The sequence below is a fragment of the Amborella trichopoda genome, chromosome 1, assembly GCF_054954075.1.
Source record: "Amborella trichopoda isolate Santa Cruz 75 chromosome 1, AtrichopodaSantaCruz75HAP2 v2.0, whole genome shotgun sequence".
In the NCBI taxonomy this organism is placed as follows: Eukaryota; Viridiplantae; Streptophyta; class Magnoliopsida; order Amborellales; family Amborellaceae; genus Amborella; species Amborella trichopoda.
The window spans coordinates 5237975-5255552 of NC_142336.1; the positions used below are offsets into that span (position 1 = coordinate 5237975).

At 37.9% G+C, this 17578-nt stretch overlaps 1 protein-coding gene across 5 annotated transcripts in view; it reads right to left on the reverse strand.

The window, feature by feature from the left end:
- LOC18426115 (plant/protein (DUF810)) overlaps positions 1-17578 on the reverse strand; it is a 42112-nt gene that overhangs the window by 7370 nt on the left and 17164 nt on the right. For 3 of the 5 annotated variants that reach the window (XM_088858533.1, XM_006832781.4, XM_088858523.1), the window contains exons 14-19: positions 16768-16848; positions 14502-14687; positions 14168-14326; positions 8100-8192; positions 7638-7709; positions 1263-1380 (exon numbers count right to left, since the gene is read on the reverse strand). In XM_088858533.1, coding sequence (XP_088714659.1) covers positions 1263-1380; positions 7638-7709; positions 8100-8192; positions 14168-14326; positions 14502-14687; positions 16768-16848 — 709 coding nt within the window. Of the gene's footprint in view, positions 1-1260; positions 1381-7637; positions 7720-8099; positions 8193-14167; positions 14327-14501; positions 14688-16767; positions 16849-17578 lie in introns of those variants that run through there. The other 2 variants (XR_016049578.1, XM_088858528.1) reach the window with 2 other exon arrangements.

Consider the following 17578-nt stretch of genomic DNA (forward strand, 5'->3'; position numbering starts at 1 on the left):
TAGTCACAGTGTGAATGGAATAATTCAAGAAATATTCATCTGATAGTATGCCACAGTTGTTACTACATATTCAAAACTAATTCTCAATTCAATAACATATATGTGAATGAGATATAGATACTTCAAAATTGAGAAAAAAAAAAAGACGGGCTAATGTGATTGTGTAACTGGAGTTGTCTTTTTCACAGCTTAAGTTGTTTATTTTTAATTTTATTGTTATTGTTATTGTTATTGTTATAACAAAGTGATGCACTTGGTACCTAATGTTAGATAAGAGATTGTTGGTATGTGGATTTTACCTGATTTTCTAATGAAAAGAAGATTCTCATATATGAAAATACTTCCAAGTAATAACTTCAGATTCTAAGCCAAAGCAATCATTTTTCATTCATCAAGACAGCGATGATCACATTCTCCACTGTACTTTTGCATTTGGGAATGCCCTTTCTTTTCAAGTCTAAATGTACGTCCACCAAGAACATCATGAGATTTCAGGCTCCACAAGTTGCACCGTTAAAACCTTAACTTCTTAGATTGTGAGTGTATGCCCTTTTTATTGCAAGGACAGTTTGGTTATAGATTTCTTACAAAGGAATTTATGCTATAGCATCTGTTTATATCCTGCACAGATACAAACAAAGTCCCTCAACCGCCCAACATCAACAAAGTACAGGTGGGGAGCTTCATTCCTCCACTAGAAGTCCATCAAATTTTTTTGGGCATGGAGCAGACGAAAAGGGACGCCCAGGCTTCCCTTCTTGACATTGAACAGTCTATAAGGAGCTGTTTATAACCGTTAATGATATAGAAAGGTAATGTCATATATTTTTCCTTTCTTTCAATGTCTATATATTCCTTATCTCATTTGTACAACTGAAGTACATTTAAGTAAACTGATTCTAGAATCAGTCATTTGTATATCTGAAACTACTACTCAGTAAATGAACATATATCTTTTATTTACCTTCCATGGAACCCTTGAACCGAGGGAAACCCTGCTCCAAAAACCCTAATCTGCTGAAACCAAGTGTTATCTAGAAATTCACAAACCTTATTTCTCAAACACCGTTATTTGTTATTCATATTCCCAAGTTTAAATGGAACAATAGCATAGTAAATTAATTATTCCATGATGTCAAAGCATTAGAAAATAATCACCAAAAACTCAAAATGTTATAAACACCTTAAAGAACAAGACATGCTAAATACAAAAGATGGAATGGTAAACGTTGACAGAAGAACTGAGATAAATCCACACCAACCTAATTGGTCCACAATATTCTGTGTATAAACTTGCATTGCACTATCAAGGCCACGAATCAGAGAATTTAATTCTCCCAACCTCATCGGCACTTTAAGAGTGAAAAACTGTTCCAAAGTCTGTTCACAAGGCAAACAGTAAGTTCTTGACAGTTGAAGAATGGATGGAAATGTAAAGACATGCTCCTCACTAGATAAACACCTAAGCAATGAATCCAAAATCATGAATGTCAAATGACTATAGATTGAAAAGAACATGATACATGTAAATTCTTGGATGAACAAGAAATATCTCAGACCATAAACAACACAGCAGTTCTAAGAAAAATAATCATTAAATTAATTACAAAGTATATGTACACCATCATGTACAACCAAAGTATTCTCATGACTACTAGTAGAGTGTAATGCATAAAATTTTCAAAGTATGTTCTAGTATAACGTGAGATATGCTCTCTAAAATAAACCCTGGTCACAGATACCCATTGCAAATTTGTTGCATCAAATCCACAAGCACAGTAGAGTAGTGACATGATTGTTCCTAATTGGGCATAAAAAATAATTTTACTGACGTAGAGCAGGAGCTCACACTTAATGCCAAAATATGAAGGGACTATAAGTGTAAAGGGACAAGTGAAGGATTTGTCAGCCCTATCAAATGCATCACATAAAATGAACAGCAGACACAAGTTCACATAAACACAAAAGACCAACAAAATATGTCAACAAAATGAGGAGAAGAAACAAAGGCATATACCTTGCTCATTCATGTATCTAGCTTGAAACCCCCAATTCCCAAAAATGATTGATTAAAGACAGGAAATGGATAAGAACAGATGCCAATCTCAAAGTTGAACCCAAGTTAAAAAAACTTGCAATTTTTAAATGTGGTGTGGTGCCTTTCATTTTAAGACATAAGATGCATCTGATGTGCATCGTGGTTCAGAATTCCACATCAATATGCTCCATCAACAAATGACGAGAAGCGAATGGTAAAATTATTACACCTAAGATTTAGACAAAGTTGATTCTCATTTCCTGAATAATGGAGCCCTTTGTTTTATATGCAAGTAGCTCAGGGCCAAATGGAACGACTGCCCTTACAGATAACAGTGACAACCAGAGCATATTAAGTAGGTAAAATGATATAAGGGACATAGTTATGATGCAATTGAAGATGTCCAGTTTCCTAATCTTGGTGACTTGACTCAAAAACGATGTTCTGTTTGACTCCCAGGATATGAGAAAAGCATCAAGGAAAATATGATACTATACAGTTGAGTGACCCCTATCAACATAGAATCAAAGAAGCAGCCAACACCATGGAGTGCATCCAGGGCCATTAGACGGCAACACCACGGTGTGCAGATGGAAGTTTCTATTGGCTTGAAGAACCCAATTTGCAGGAGCCCGAAAGGAATCGTTGTTCGCTTATTTCATTACATGTGTTTGTGCGCACATACATATGTAATTTTTTTGTATTTTTTTTTTTGGGGGTAGTTCAGTGGTAGGAATCAAACTTGAGATGTAGAGCTGCTAAATGTCAGCTGCTAACCACTCAAGCCCAAGCCTGATTCCTTTTCTTTTTTTTGAATCTATGTATGTAATTTACATAGTTATGTATCTATACGTATTTGTATTTATGCATGTAACAACAAAACGAATTTAAATTGCACTAGTACAGTATACATGTTCTGCTAGGGGATCAGTAGATTGGCAGGGTGGAAAGGCAGATTTTCCTATCTCCAGCAGGCCGCCTTACTTTGATTAAAGTCACTCTCTCTAGCACCCCTATATTTCAGATGTCACTTTTTCATATGCCATCATTGGTGGCCCACCGTTTGGAGCAGCCAATGAGAAACTTTCTGTGGTCCAGTAATGGGGATAGGAAGATCCATCTTATACCTTGGAAGAATGTCTGCAAACCTAAATCTCTAGGGGGGCTGGGTATTCGAACACTCAAAGAAAATAATCTTGCTCTACTTGGGAAATGGTGGTGGCCCTTAGCTACCCAAAACAACCATCTCTGGCAGGAGGTGATCAACTCGAAATACTGCAGCTCTGACCCCTCTTGGGTCCCCTCCTGACGAGCGCATAGCAACTCCTCGGGGATATGGAAGTCCATACCGCGTTCTTACGCACACAGTCCATGATTAGGTACAGGCCTAGGCAAGGCGACAAAACACCGTTTTGGATCGTTACTTGGCTGGAGAATACACCCCTTAAAGACCTATACCCTAGAATTTTCCTATTGGCCAGTGACTTTAATGCAACTGTGGAATCCCAGTTTCAGCTGATGGGCAACAGGAGGGTGTGGAGTCCTCCTACCCTCAGAAGACCACTCTCCAACCCAGAATTCAAGAATTCACAGCCCTTCCCATCACTCTAAACTCTGTCTTCCTGCCCCTTCGAGGCCAAGATAGCCTCATCTGGGCCCCCAAACACTCGGGTACCTTCTCGGTGGCCTCCTTCTACTCTTCTCTAGCTCATCCCAGAGGTCCCCCCTGCTTGTCCCATTTCTATTGTAAACAAAGTTTGGATCCCTTTGGTACCCCAAATTTCAATTCTTCAATTGGATAACTGGATCCAAGAGAGCCCTTACCGTGGATCAATTATAGAGAAAGGGTCTCCAAATCCCAAATAGATGCATCATGTGCACTGAGGACGAGGAGACCAATGCTCACCTCTTCATCCATTGCATGGTAGCCTCATCTATATGGGCTGACATCCTTCAGTTATTCCAATGGCAGTGGGTGACACCACCTGATGTCCCTCATCTCATCAGTTCTACCTTCTCAATCCCCTGGCATAAGGCCGGCACCCTGCTGTGGCAGCCCTTGGTGGCTGCCACCCTATGGACAATCTGAACGGAGAGAAATGCCAGAATTTTTTGAAGCCAGTCATCTCCGGTGAATGCCCTAGTAGACAAGATCAGAGAAGCAGTCATCTTCTAGGCCACTCACCACAAACAGTTCAAAAATCTTTGCCACTTGGACTTTCTCCACAGCTGGACTCCCATTCTCTCCTTCAAAACTCAGAGGCCGCCACGCTCTTCCCTTTGGAAACCACCCGAAGTGGGCCACATCAAGCTTAACTTTGCCGGTGTTCTCTCGGAAACCCAGGCCATGCAAGCATAGGTGGCTTGTTCCGCGACCACAACAGCAATACCCTTTGCTCCTTTTCTACTCCCATTGGTGTTTCTGATTCAACAATTGTGGAGGCGTCTGCCTCCGAGAAGGCCTCAGGACGTTAGACACTAGCTGGGGGCAGTATGTAACCATTGAAGGCGACTCTTACAGTGTTATAGCCTGGGCCTCAGGCACTGCCCCCTGCCCTTGGAGGCTCGACAGCATCTTCGAAGAAATCTGTCAACTCACAAGGAATCTACAAATCTTGTGGAATCACGTTTGGAGAGAAGTAAATGGTGACGCTAATTTACTAGCAAAGGCAGCCGCAACCTTGTCTCAAGCCAACCTGAGCAACCCTTAGGGAACCTCTGCTCGAGTTCCTATCACAGATTGGAATTTATATAATGGCTCAATTCATGTAAAGCTTTTTTGATATACCTTGGTTCTGTACAGGGCACCCGTTTGTGGGTTGCCTATTTTTTGGGCGGAACCCGTCTGTGGGTATCCTGCCCCCTCTCCTCTCACATTCTGTACTCACTTTCAGTTCAATACAATCAACATATTAAAAAAAAAATGAATTAAAAGATTAAATGATGAATGTGCTCCAAAATCATTTATAAAGGATCTTCACAAAAAATTAGACAAGTATAAATAGATTCTAAGCAAGCATGGCTCCATAACTCAAAGAATGATTAGTGTGCAAACTTTTGGGTCATGCAAGTTGCTGAAATAGACAAACCAGACTAGGTCATAGTATGCACTCATATTCCAAGTATCTAGAAACCCAGACATGAGATACGTAATTTCTTAGAGAAGAGATGCCTTTTTGGCATGTATAAAGTTAGTGTTAAACGAATGTTTGTATTCTACACTCAACCAAAAAAAGGGTTTGTATGCTTTCATTGCGAAGCTAAAATTATCCCGTTACGGCATACCTTGTAAAGGAGTATCGTGTTTTATAATTTTTTGATAACAGTATCATGTTTTTCATGGCATCGTATGTTATTGGTTGTGCTAGAATGCCTCTATTCACCATTACTATCCTACCTGTAAGAAACTTAGTTAGAAGTTTCCTTTTCATGACTTTCCAAGACAATCATTGGAGTTGCGTTTGGAATTGTATTTCCAGATTGGTTCTATTCCATGCTTCTGTATGGTAACTTTCAAAGCATCAAAGATTTCCCAAACTGCCTCATCCTACTTGTAATTTTAGTCTAAACTTTGTGCAACCTGTCTCATATCCATCCTCAAGAATTAGAGAAGCATGTCAACAATGCTTAATATGTGGCATTGACGACCCTATGCCATTTACATCCTTTTTTGTTGTTTTCTATTGTTTCTTAACCACAGAAGAATCTTAACCACATTTACTCTTGTGATCCACCATAATCATATAATATGCTCTCCTATCATCATTCCTCATGTGTCCCCAATTCTTGCATTCACACTAACAATGTAAACGTCTCTGTGTGCATTGTCAATTTGTTCCATGCAGGCACTTGGTGAAATACGGCTCTAGGTACAGCCTAGAATAAAGAACTGAACATATTTTCAAATTAAGCATACATATTACCTGTGAAGTTAGATTCATATATTTCCAATTTCCATATTTTAATTTTAATATAATCTCCTCCATGAAGTTTCTATAAATGACACCTTACATGGTATATGTTTTGCAGTTGCTGGAGATTTTACCAAGTTCCTGTCATAATCATATATCTTAGTGTCATTCCCCTCCCAAACATCACATCCAGATTTCACAGCAGCCAAACATTCCAGGCCATTCTCACGTTATTGAAGAATACAACTAACTCTCGAGATAACGTTAATAGAATAAGCACCATAAAGTTCTTAGTTTGGTTCTTGATAAGCATAACATGTTGGTTACAAACCCATTCTATCAAGTGCATTCCCAATTGCTATTTTAGGCAAACACGGCAAACATATTAAAACATGAGCAGTAAAACACAGGTTAAGAGACCTATTTACATTGTTAATTACAATTATGGAAACTACAGTAATGCTTCTCAGGATATAGGTTCTTATTTTGGAATGTAAATGCTAGATCATAATTTGGTGAAAATTTCAAAAATTGTATTAAGTAGTTGCAGATTAAATCAAGCGAGAAAGCATGTGAAAAAAAATGATCAGTAAATGTTGGGATTTGTGACAATTGAATAAAAATAGTGTTCTGGTATAAAGAGAGTTCTGGCCATGGTGGGCCCAAGAACCCTGATCTCGAACCAGCAAAAGGTCAAGAAGATCGACAAACATTTATCTCCCAAATAAAAGTAAAAGAAAATTTCAAATTGACAACAGTAATCTTAGAAGTTAGTGAGGACATCCTGAGGAAAAATCATCTTATGCTCAAGAGCTTATCTTCCAAATGGAGTCTCGCGGTCACAGCTCTGGTTTTGATACATAGAATTCTCAAAGGCGAAAAAGAAAACCTAGACTTTGGAATCCAATCATTTCCTGTTTATTGTTTTGAGAAGAGAAATTTTGCAACCATTTTCTCGCAAAACCCAAAGCATGGTGTACTATGGTTTTGATAGCAAAAAGCGCTCTAACAAATTTCTCACGCAAATATGTTATTCTTTGGAATTAGAGTGAACCAACAGGTCCAGTTGAAATGACCTTTACCTCGTTCATTATGGACTCTGAGACCGATGCAAGATTTCAAAATATATATATTCCACCAGCACAGCATTTTGGATCTGGTTTGGGTTTTTCAACATTTTACTAATGGGTATGTATGTAGTGGTCATGGGGAACCAAATTCTACAGTTGGTACCATGGTGAAAACACCATGTTAGGAGGTTTTGTGTGATTGAAAATTTTCTCAAATCAAGTTTGCTTCATTAATTTCCAAAAAAAAGGGATGATTTGAAGCACGAATTTCCCTTGATCGTCCACCTAAGTAGATGGTCTAGATTCAGTTTTGGAGCAGGTTTTGATTTCAGGCACTTTTTGAGCTCCAAATCCTTTCTTTAAGAAAAGGTCTTACTTTCACAAACACTATGTGAGAGGTTTGAGTCCAAATCCTTCTAAAATAGTTTTGATCTTTTTTCCTTTATTAATAACTTGAAATTACAAAGAGTTTGACTTAATTAGAATACATCATATTGGACTATGCAACAGAAATCACTCAAAATAGCAAGAACCAAGAGACTGGTTTGAAATATGTAATCTGTTGCCAGGCTCTTATTTTACAAGATCAAAGAACAGTAAATACAAGCAAGAAAGTACCTCTTCTATGATTCTGTATACTTCCACAATCGAACTCCCATGGCGTTGTTGAGGAGATAAAGGTTCCCATCTCTGACAATAACTTTGAAAGACGTTAACATAGAAAGTAACACTAGGGTAGAAAAGGAGAACAAGACTAACATATTTATAACATGTTTATTCCTCATTTTAATGTTGTCTCAAAATTGAACTAGTATCATGCATACTTCTTTGTTACTGTCATAAGCCATCAAACTATTAATTTACAAGAACATCATCATCATCCGAGTCTTACCCCAACTATTTGAGGTCGGCTTCAAGATTCATGAAAAGATGCGGCAAAGGTTTACGCTGGCTGCCCTACCTAACACAACCGCACACCTTCACCCGGGCTCAAAACCAGCATGACCAGCTTGGAACTGGCCATGGCGGAGTTTAATTTTACAAGAACATATGAAGTTTATATTACTCCAAGAAACCTACCTCTTGTTGAACGGCTCGTCCAACCCATCCAGAAATTCTTCCTAGTTGTGAATTCACCCACCGCAGTACCAGCATTCCTGAAACACTTTCAACCTGAGGAGAAAAAAAATGAACTATATAGATATATGGATGGCCAAGTCGCATAATCAAATTTTAATTGACTGCTTTAAATGCATTGAAGGCCCACTGCATTACCTTAGGAACCAAAACACAGAGAAGAAAAGAAGATGATCCATTAAATATTTGATTCCTCGTGGGATAGACAATAGATAAAGTTATTCTTGAAGAACAAACATAGACTAAATATTCTAGTAAACGCAAGCTTAAGTATACATGTTAGTCCTTATGCACTTAAGGAAACAACATAGACTCAATATTCCAGTAAACGCAAGCTTATGTATACATGTAGGTCCTTGTGCACTTCAAGAAACAACATAGAAATGTAACTACAAAGGCTTCAAGCAAATGCGATTGGAATAGCCGCATATTTTATCATAGACCAATATAGTTTTCTTGGATAATTCTAACTTGGAGGAATGATCATTGAGAAACCAAATTCAGCACTGATAGAAATATTAGCAGGATAAGCCAGAATTATTAAATTGTTCACTTCGGTCAAATAAATGAACATCAGAGTTGTTTGTAACTTTGTATGGAAATCCAAGAAGGAAAAATATGAGACCTACCCTCTCAAATTTCTCGCACGAACTAAGAAAACTTAGTCTTAAAAAATCTTTCAAAGCTCAACCTTCAAAGAAATTGGCTTTTTATCCTCAATTCCTAATTCAAGGAGGATTAGTCTTGTGATCTCTCCTCTATACATCGTCAGCTGTGCTGGTTAGACTTCACTAAAAACCTTAAATAAATTTTTTTAAAATTTTTGTATGAAACAAAAGAGAAAAATTATGAAATATCTAACTATGGAAGAAAAATAATGAACATTGCTTAAACAGAGAAACTAATGAATAAAATAAAAGAGTTTTAGAGAAAGGAAAAGAGGATAGAATTTTTCACCAAAAAAAAAGGTACTAAATTAAAGAGGAACAAATCTACACCTTAAAGAGGACGGGCCCTAGGCAGAGGTGGTCAAGGTGGTAGGTGCAACAGCATGTTGTTTAGAGTTACATTCTCACCAAGTCCCAAGTTAACATTCAAAATATCAACTTTAAAAGGGAATAAAACTTTAAAGAAGATATCAAAAATAGAAGGGAATAAAGAAACAAAACTCTACGCTAAAATGAAACGAGGAAAAGAACGTAAAATAAAAGAGAGAAAATCACCTAGCTAGGCCCATAGGCCTAGCACCTGACATTGGGGCCATAGATCAGATTAATGGATTATATATTGGTCTTCTCCAAGACTCCACAACTTGAAGGAAGCTTGGATTAAAGCTTCAATATTGAAGGATCTATCAAGAGCTTGAAATATTGCAGGAAGGGATCCAGGAATAATGGGGCTTTAGGTCAGGGTTTCCTTCTCTACCCTGCACTTCAGAAGCTTCTCTACATCTTTAAAGGCCCTTTCTTTTTGATAAGTTGGCAGGGGTTTGCACATTAAGCCCATCCATTGCAGTAATTTTTATGAAAAGCTTACATTGTAAAATACGATATTTACAATCCCACTAAAAGTTACTCAATATCACTCAATGGACATAATGACCGCAGTACATTTGCTCATATCACTCAAGGTATTTCTCATCTTTCATATATGATTGTTTCTCTGAATTCTTTGAAGGGATTAACTTTTCTTTTAGGATGCTATTTCAAATTTTCCAGGTCACTTCCCTTATTATCCTTTGTATGGTATGATGATGAACATCTTCACTTACCCACTGATTTCTTTCTTGCCATATAACCCAAATTAGCGTGGGGAGAGTGGTGTTCCAAAGCTTGCAAGGAATTGTATTTTGAACTTCTTTTGGGACCAATTTGTTAGGAGACTTTGGATTTTAGAGCCGACTATAGCTTCAATGTTGAATCTCCTAGTGATCACTTTCCGATTCTCATCCACAAAGGCACAAGTGATGAAGTGATCATGATCTTCGATCTCGACTTTACATAGGGGTGCATGAGTGCATCTTTTACAACCTCTTTTTGCAGTGCAATGGAGGTTGGTAACCTCTTTTGATAAGCTACCCAAACAAACCATGAGACCCCAGGGTGCATGGGTTTCTTCCATTCCGTCTCAAGTATTTTAGTTTTGGCACCATGTTTTCCAATAATTTGACAAGCACATTTTGAGATAATTTCTCCATGTTCATTACAGATACCCATTTGAGCATATTGTGAACCCCTCTTTGTAGATAAGTAACATTTTCTAATATTAGCTCAAGGCAACAATCCCTTCCTTTTTACAGGGATGGGGAGCAACCATGCATTTCTATCCCAAAATTGGCAGATGCTTAAAGATCCTCCAAGGCCCAAGTCCCTTAGGATTTCTATCCTGTACAAGTCATGCTAAGATGCCTCACTAAGCCATGGACCAAACCAGAAATCAATTTTAGAGCCAACCCTTGTGATCCATAGACTATTTCTTTTGATTAGTAGGAGTGTTTCTCATATTCCTTTCCATGCCCAAGACTCGTTCACCACTATTCCAGAGATCCATATGCTCCAAAGATATTTTCTTCCCATTGTTTGTGCCCATATAGATTGGGTTTTACTAGACAATTACCATCTAGTAACGACAAGTCCATATCCTTAATGCTTTTGATTCCAGGTCCACCTTCACCCTTCGGTTTACATATGGTGCTTCATTTAGTTAGGTTTGGGTAGATTTGGTCTTGTTTATTACCACAAAGGAAGTTCCTTTGGAGCTTCTTTAGAGTGTTTATCGTGCTAGATGGATGTTTGAAAACACATCCCCAATGACTTGGAATAGGGTGAAGGCATGATGTACGCAAGGTGAGTCTTCCTTAATAGCATTGGGTTTTGAGTTTCCATGCTTGAGTTTGGGATATGGTTTTATCAATAATAGATCGGCAAAGTTTAGGGGTTATTCTGCATTGGATGAACGCTAAACCTAGATATAACGGGGTAGAATCAAAAAGTAACATTTCAAAAAAGAAAAAAAACTTAATCAAGTCTTTTAATAGGTGGTGGAATTGAAAAAGAATATCTTTGTTATTGCGGAGCTTTCTCATGGGCGGTGCAGGGTTGGACAACAATAAAGGGTACTTTTAAGGGAGTGACATGATTGTGTGTTTGCCCTAGCAAGAATTAGAAGATTATCAGCAGAGAGAAGATGGGTTGGGGTTTCAATTCTAGGGATCCTAGGTGGATGGAATCTCTCACTCTCAATTCCTTTTTTGATAAACAGGTTAAAACATTCCATGGCTGTAAGGAATAGGTATGGAGATAAGGGGACCCCTTGTCAAAGCCCATTTTTTCCCTTAAATAGCCAAAGGGGTGGGTGCCATTGAGGAGAATGGAGTATCTAGGTACTGTGATACACATTTTAACACAATTTATAAACTTATCCCCAAAAGTACCCTTTATTGTTGTCCCTTATGCTCAATCTTTAAACAAAAGGTGCTTTCTTTATGCTTTTTAGTCATACAATGCATAAGTTCGTGTGAAATTAAAGCTTGCATGAAAATCTTCAGTTTTGTGGAAAGGCACCTTGATTAGGGCTAATGATATGGTTTAACACCTCCTCAAGTCTATTAGCAATGATTATGCCAATGATCATGTAGATCACATTGCAAAGGCTTATAGGCCTAAAGTCGGTCATGGAAAGACCACCTTTCTTCTTTGGGATTAGAGTGATCAAGGTAGAGTAAGGGATTCCATTATTGACATTCTGCAAAAGCTGTTTTTTATGGCTTGAGTAATTTACAGGCCAATAAGTCTTTCCAAAGATCACTCAGAATTCTAGGAGCGCTCTTGATTTATAAGGCTCCCTAAAGCTTTTCTGGAAATTTCTCCTAATTTTAGAGGCTCGGGGAAGCTTTTGATAATTCTACAATGATCTATATGGGCAGAAGGAGCCCCTAGTAAACTTTGGGGAGCCAGGTTTACAAGAAATCAAGGGCTCAAAAGAATTAACCTAAATCTATTAAGAATCTAGGAGAAAATCATTTAGAGGACTGGTCTAGAACTAAGACAATACTTTCCATGAAAACTAGATGGTCACTATAGGAATGTTTTAGCAATTTGCCTATAACTTTCCAATGATAGCTCGAAATAGGTTTCTTCCATTGGAAAGCTTATGAAATTCCAACCATTTGATATATCATGAGTTAACCTTTCCTAAAAAAACAATTTGATATATCATGTGACCTAAATAACAGTCATGGAAGTTATGGATTTTTTAATCTATGGGTAGGTTTTGACCTCCTAATTGGCATCTGTTAGGTCTAAACCCTATCCTAAATGGACACACGCACAGAGTGGGTCTCTAAATCTTCTAGAAGGTCTTTGGAAGCAGAGAACAATCCATTCCATGCATGGGCACACTTTGTGTCATGTACAGTGTGAAAAATGCTGTGATAGAAACTAAAATGGGATTCCACATGTTAATTAACATTTCATCTAACTTTCAAACTATATATCCAAATGAGGTGATTCTTGGACCATCGGAAATATTACAAAATTCCCTAAAAATTGGCAAATAAATCAGCCTAATTTGGTTAGGATTCAAATGGGTTGTAGTATTTGGGCTTAAAAAGGGCAATTTCTAGGGTGTATGAATTCTCGGGGTTGTATTGGACTGGTACTTGGCCTACTAAAGTAATCTGTTCTAGGATAACTTGGGCAAGGTACTTCCCAGGTCTTGGCTCTAGGTATTGGGCCATGAACATCTTGAAATTCAATCGGCCAAAAATGTGGTGCATACGAAGTGGGGGAAAAAAAATAAAATTTAGAGCCTACTCAGGCCACTTCAGTGGAAGATTGGGCTCCACCGAAGATGCAACTACCGTGTGCAGTGATGAGAATTAGAATGGATACTTTTCCTAAATCTAAAGAACAAAAAGCTAATGACCCTTAGTTTTGTGGTATTTCTTTGCGAAAAATTCTGACAACCACGGACAAATAATGGCAGCTAGTCATTCAAAGGACGAGAAGTGCCCAAAAAACTCTATGCACTGTTGCGGGGCTACTCAAATTTATTTTTCATGTAAAAAAATTTTTAAACTCTCACTCGTTAGGTTGATTTTATGTTTCTACTTTTCCTTGTAAAATGTCGGTTTGAATATCGTTTTCTTCTGTAGTTAAAAAAATGATGAGATCATGAAAGAGAACAAAAGTGGGGAAAAACTGGAAAAGGAATTGAAGACACAAGAAGGAAGAAGTGAGGAAACATCTGGGAAACATTTTGCTCCTAAAGTTCTTGGGTGTTTGAAAGGAAAACAAGAAAAATGGACAAATCAAAGGGCATATTGTACTTGGACAAAGGATAGAATAGAACAAAGAGGATAACAAACATGAGAAACATGGTCGGATGATGTAAGAAACCAGTTCCCCACAAAGTTGGAAAATGAGATCACATTTTGTAATGGGCTTTCCAAGAAATTGGTTCCTCACCCACAGTTCAGATTCCAAGCAACTATCTTTAAGGCATTAGATCCCAAAGAATCCTTCTTTAAGGGAGGAGAGACCTAGGGAATGGTTCAACCAGTTAAAGTATGAAAACGAAGAAGCTAACTACAACAAAATGAATTCGAAAGCTTGAAGTTAAAAAAGTCAAATTTATGGCAGAACTTGCAAGGAGAAGGTCCATCCAAAAAGACTGACACCTGATATTAGCTAATCTTGTAAAAATCTGGTAGTACATCTACATAAAGATCACAGGTGAGATTTTCATGTTGATGCCTCTTTCCTATACAGCTATGGAACTGATTGTTTAAATGAATAAAACCCAGCTCTTTCAACGTTATGCATCGAATAACCATATGAAAATTACCCAAATTTATGGAACTTCATGTCAAGGAAACCATAAGAATCCATTCAAGAGAGACAAAAACATTAAAAATATTAGGATATCCAATTTCATAACAAGTTGCAACACAAATTTGGATCAATGCAATAAGTCTCGATAAGAATGTCAATTAAGCACAAGAAGCATACCTTGTAAGGCACCAACTTTTGCCTATATGCAGCATCAATCGTTCCCTCTTCATTTGAAGATATAATAAGACCCAAAATGTATTGCTCTAGACCATCAGCTGCGGGATAAACAGAGGCCACATCCTCAGTGAGATGCTCCGCACCGTCAAGAAAAGGTTTCTGACAATGTAAGTGCTTGATCATGTAAGTTTACATCCCTTGAAAACCACCTTAATTAAATGAGATCATCACATGAAGCCAGAAAGAGAAGGGATTGATATGTTATCCTGTTATAATCATGGAGGTTCTGCTAAACTACTTTCGGAAAAAAAGATAGAGGTCAAACTAAACATACCAATTGTTTTCCATAAAGCTGATGAACAAGAGCAGCAGAAATGACAACAGCTTGAGAATTCCACCGAGCTAAAATAGGAGAATATATTGTGGACTCTCTCTTGAGAAGTTTTCTGACTTCTTCTGCAAGGGATGTCAATCTATGTTCTCTCTCAGAATCTGCTTTAGCATCAACAGACTCTACAATCTGATAATAGCAAAAAATAAACAAGAAAACAAGATACTATTAAAAGTGTTGAACCTTGCACTAGATAAAACAATATCTTCCCAAACACATAACACATAAGAAGAGGTGCATACAACCTACACTGGCAACATAACTTACCTCAGCACACAGTAACTTTATTTGTGGATGATCATACATGCATATTTTACCACTGAATATGTATGAATCAGTAATAGTTTAGATTCACAATTGCTTCCACTTGCATGCAATCAGTGTCTAAAAATTCGGACACCTCGCTGCCTAGGAGTTCGAGGCGCCATCCCATACCAAACAGCCCTAGGCAGGCACTTAATACCTAAGAGGGGCCTGGCTTTGGGCCAAGGCATCGCTTAGGTGGCGACTAAGGAACATCATAGGAGGCCACCTAGGCGGATAACTCGGCACACCTTATGAAAGAAGAAGAAGAATTATATGGATAATGTGTTAATTATTCAGTATAAAGGGATGCTTTAGTCATTTGAATAAAGACGGCACTCGTACACGAATTTTCAGTTATAGCCAGCAGAGAGATAATGCATCAAACTTCAAAAGCAAGAGACATGACGAAGCTCCTTCTTATCAGTCCCATCCATTGGATAACCCACGAGCAGTGTTCAATTACTCAGGCGAACCAACTCAGACTCGCTTGAGAGTATCCCCGAGTTGTGTGGTCAACTCAGGGATCTTAAAAAAATTCAAAGAACATAATAAAAATTCTTAAAGAATAAGACGTTTATTTGTAATATGGGTTTCTATAATTTCTATCATTTTGGCAAAGATTGGAAAGTATTTTGGCTATGAATACTTATTTTTACATTTTCCTTTCTTTTTGGATTATTTCTAAAATACCCCTGCACACAAATTGAGTTTTTCAAAAGCACTTTTTAACTACTTTTTTAAGCACATTTAGATGTGCTTTGTTCCTATTTTTGGATTTTTTATATTTTAAACACTTTTTGGCTTGGTTGGGACCCTGCCCAACTATGGCCGAGTAACTCGGACTCAGCCCGAGTTACTTGGCTTGGGCTTGGGCTGGTTTTGAACACCAGCCATGAGATCCCCAAACCTTATTCCTAGGACCATCTGAAAATACCCATAAAAGTGAAAGGCTAGGGATTTGAAATCAGTTGCATACATTAAAAGTTTTGATTTAGTGGCATTGAATTGTGGAGTGCCCCTTGGAGTACCTACAATGTACTCTGATGGAATATAATACGCCTTCCTATCTTAAAACACCTATCCTAATTCGCATAGTTTGGAGACTGCCATCAAATCAGAGATGATAAAATATTCATGGATTTCCATTGTTATTTGATAAAGTACAACAATAATGTAGTTATCATCAATTTTTTCCAAAAATCTAATATATAATTCCATAACCATGTATTGGAAAGGTAGGGATTGAGGGGGTCTCATGTCAGTGCTGGGGTGGAAAAGAAATTTTGTGAATTTGAAGGGGTAGGAGAAGGAGGTTATTTAAATTTTAAAATGGCTGAGACAGCTTTAAGATAGAGGCTTCTTTGGCACTAATCATGGACCTTCCGCAATATTTTTGTGGGGTTTTGCCTGCCGATCTTTGGCAGCTATATATAATTAAAAACACAATTGATGCATTTGTACATATCAGTGCACATTCTAATAACAGCTTTAAACATTCGCAAATTGACTTGAGACTAGCTAAAGTGCACCATCTTGGTTCTTCAACTAGTCTCAACGAGTCTCTCATGACCAAGTTGAGTCACAGAGTCGATTTCCCTTGTGGCCAGGCCACATCCATGTCTGTTTTCTCTCTTTTTCTTTTCCAGGAACTCCATTAAAGCTTCCTGGAAGTAGAACAAATATAGAAACAGGATGCTGAGAGAAACATCAAGGCGGCATCTCGGGAACCACTCTAAGAGTAGAGGATGTCTTTAAACATTGAAGAGACATTCATGTAGGAAAGAGCTTATGTGTATGCAAGGTGAATTGTGCGTGCCACACCATGAGGGTGTTTGCCTAAATGAATATATCTCACATCAGACATCAATTAGTATCTCATCAGCATCAGTAAAGAACCACTGACCCTAGCAAAAGCAGCTCTAATGGAGGATGAAATGTAACTCTCGATCTGATCCTGATCACTGGTAGTTGTTATTTGCCTCACCTGCATCATGCAATTGGAGAATAGTCATTTAATTAGTCTCAGGAAATTATAAAATGCCAAATGATGTACACACTAGCACTTTACAGTCCATCCTTATTCTAAAGAATGAAAAATGGAAATAACGATGCCTACAGAGAATTAATGAATGCGTCAGGAATAAAGCTATTTAAAATGGCACTAACACGAACAGGAGGGCAATGGTTGAGAAGATCCCATGTCCCCCAAAAAATTGCATGTGAGGTAGACTGATGCTCGAACATAATTGCAATACACAAGCAATTAATTAACAACTCACAGACAAAAGGGAGCATATTAACGTCACAAAAAATCCATCCAAGGATTGTCGATTTAAGTTTACTATGGAGGGATTGGAACCTGATCATCACTACATTAACTCTATTGCGCCATTGTCCCATATGTACTTACCAAAGAAAAACCCTTTTCCTTTCTTTTTTTTCCTGAGAGACAGAGAGAATCATAGAGAAGCCCTTGTGCTCATAAATTTAAGCTTCCCCCTACCAGATGATCAACAACTCCTAAATATATATACAAATGTTTAAAAGGTTTTTCAGGGCAGTTGCATCACTTTGAAACTTTCATCCCTCAATTTATGGGAGCCGTTAAGGCTAGAAAATCCCTCCCACCCACATACTTTTTGCACCCTCACGATATTAATTCATGCTGGTTAAAGAGCTAGCTAAACACTCCTAGTGTGTGCCTGTCAACTACT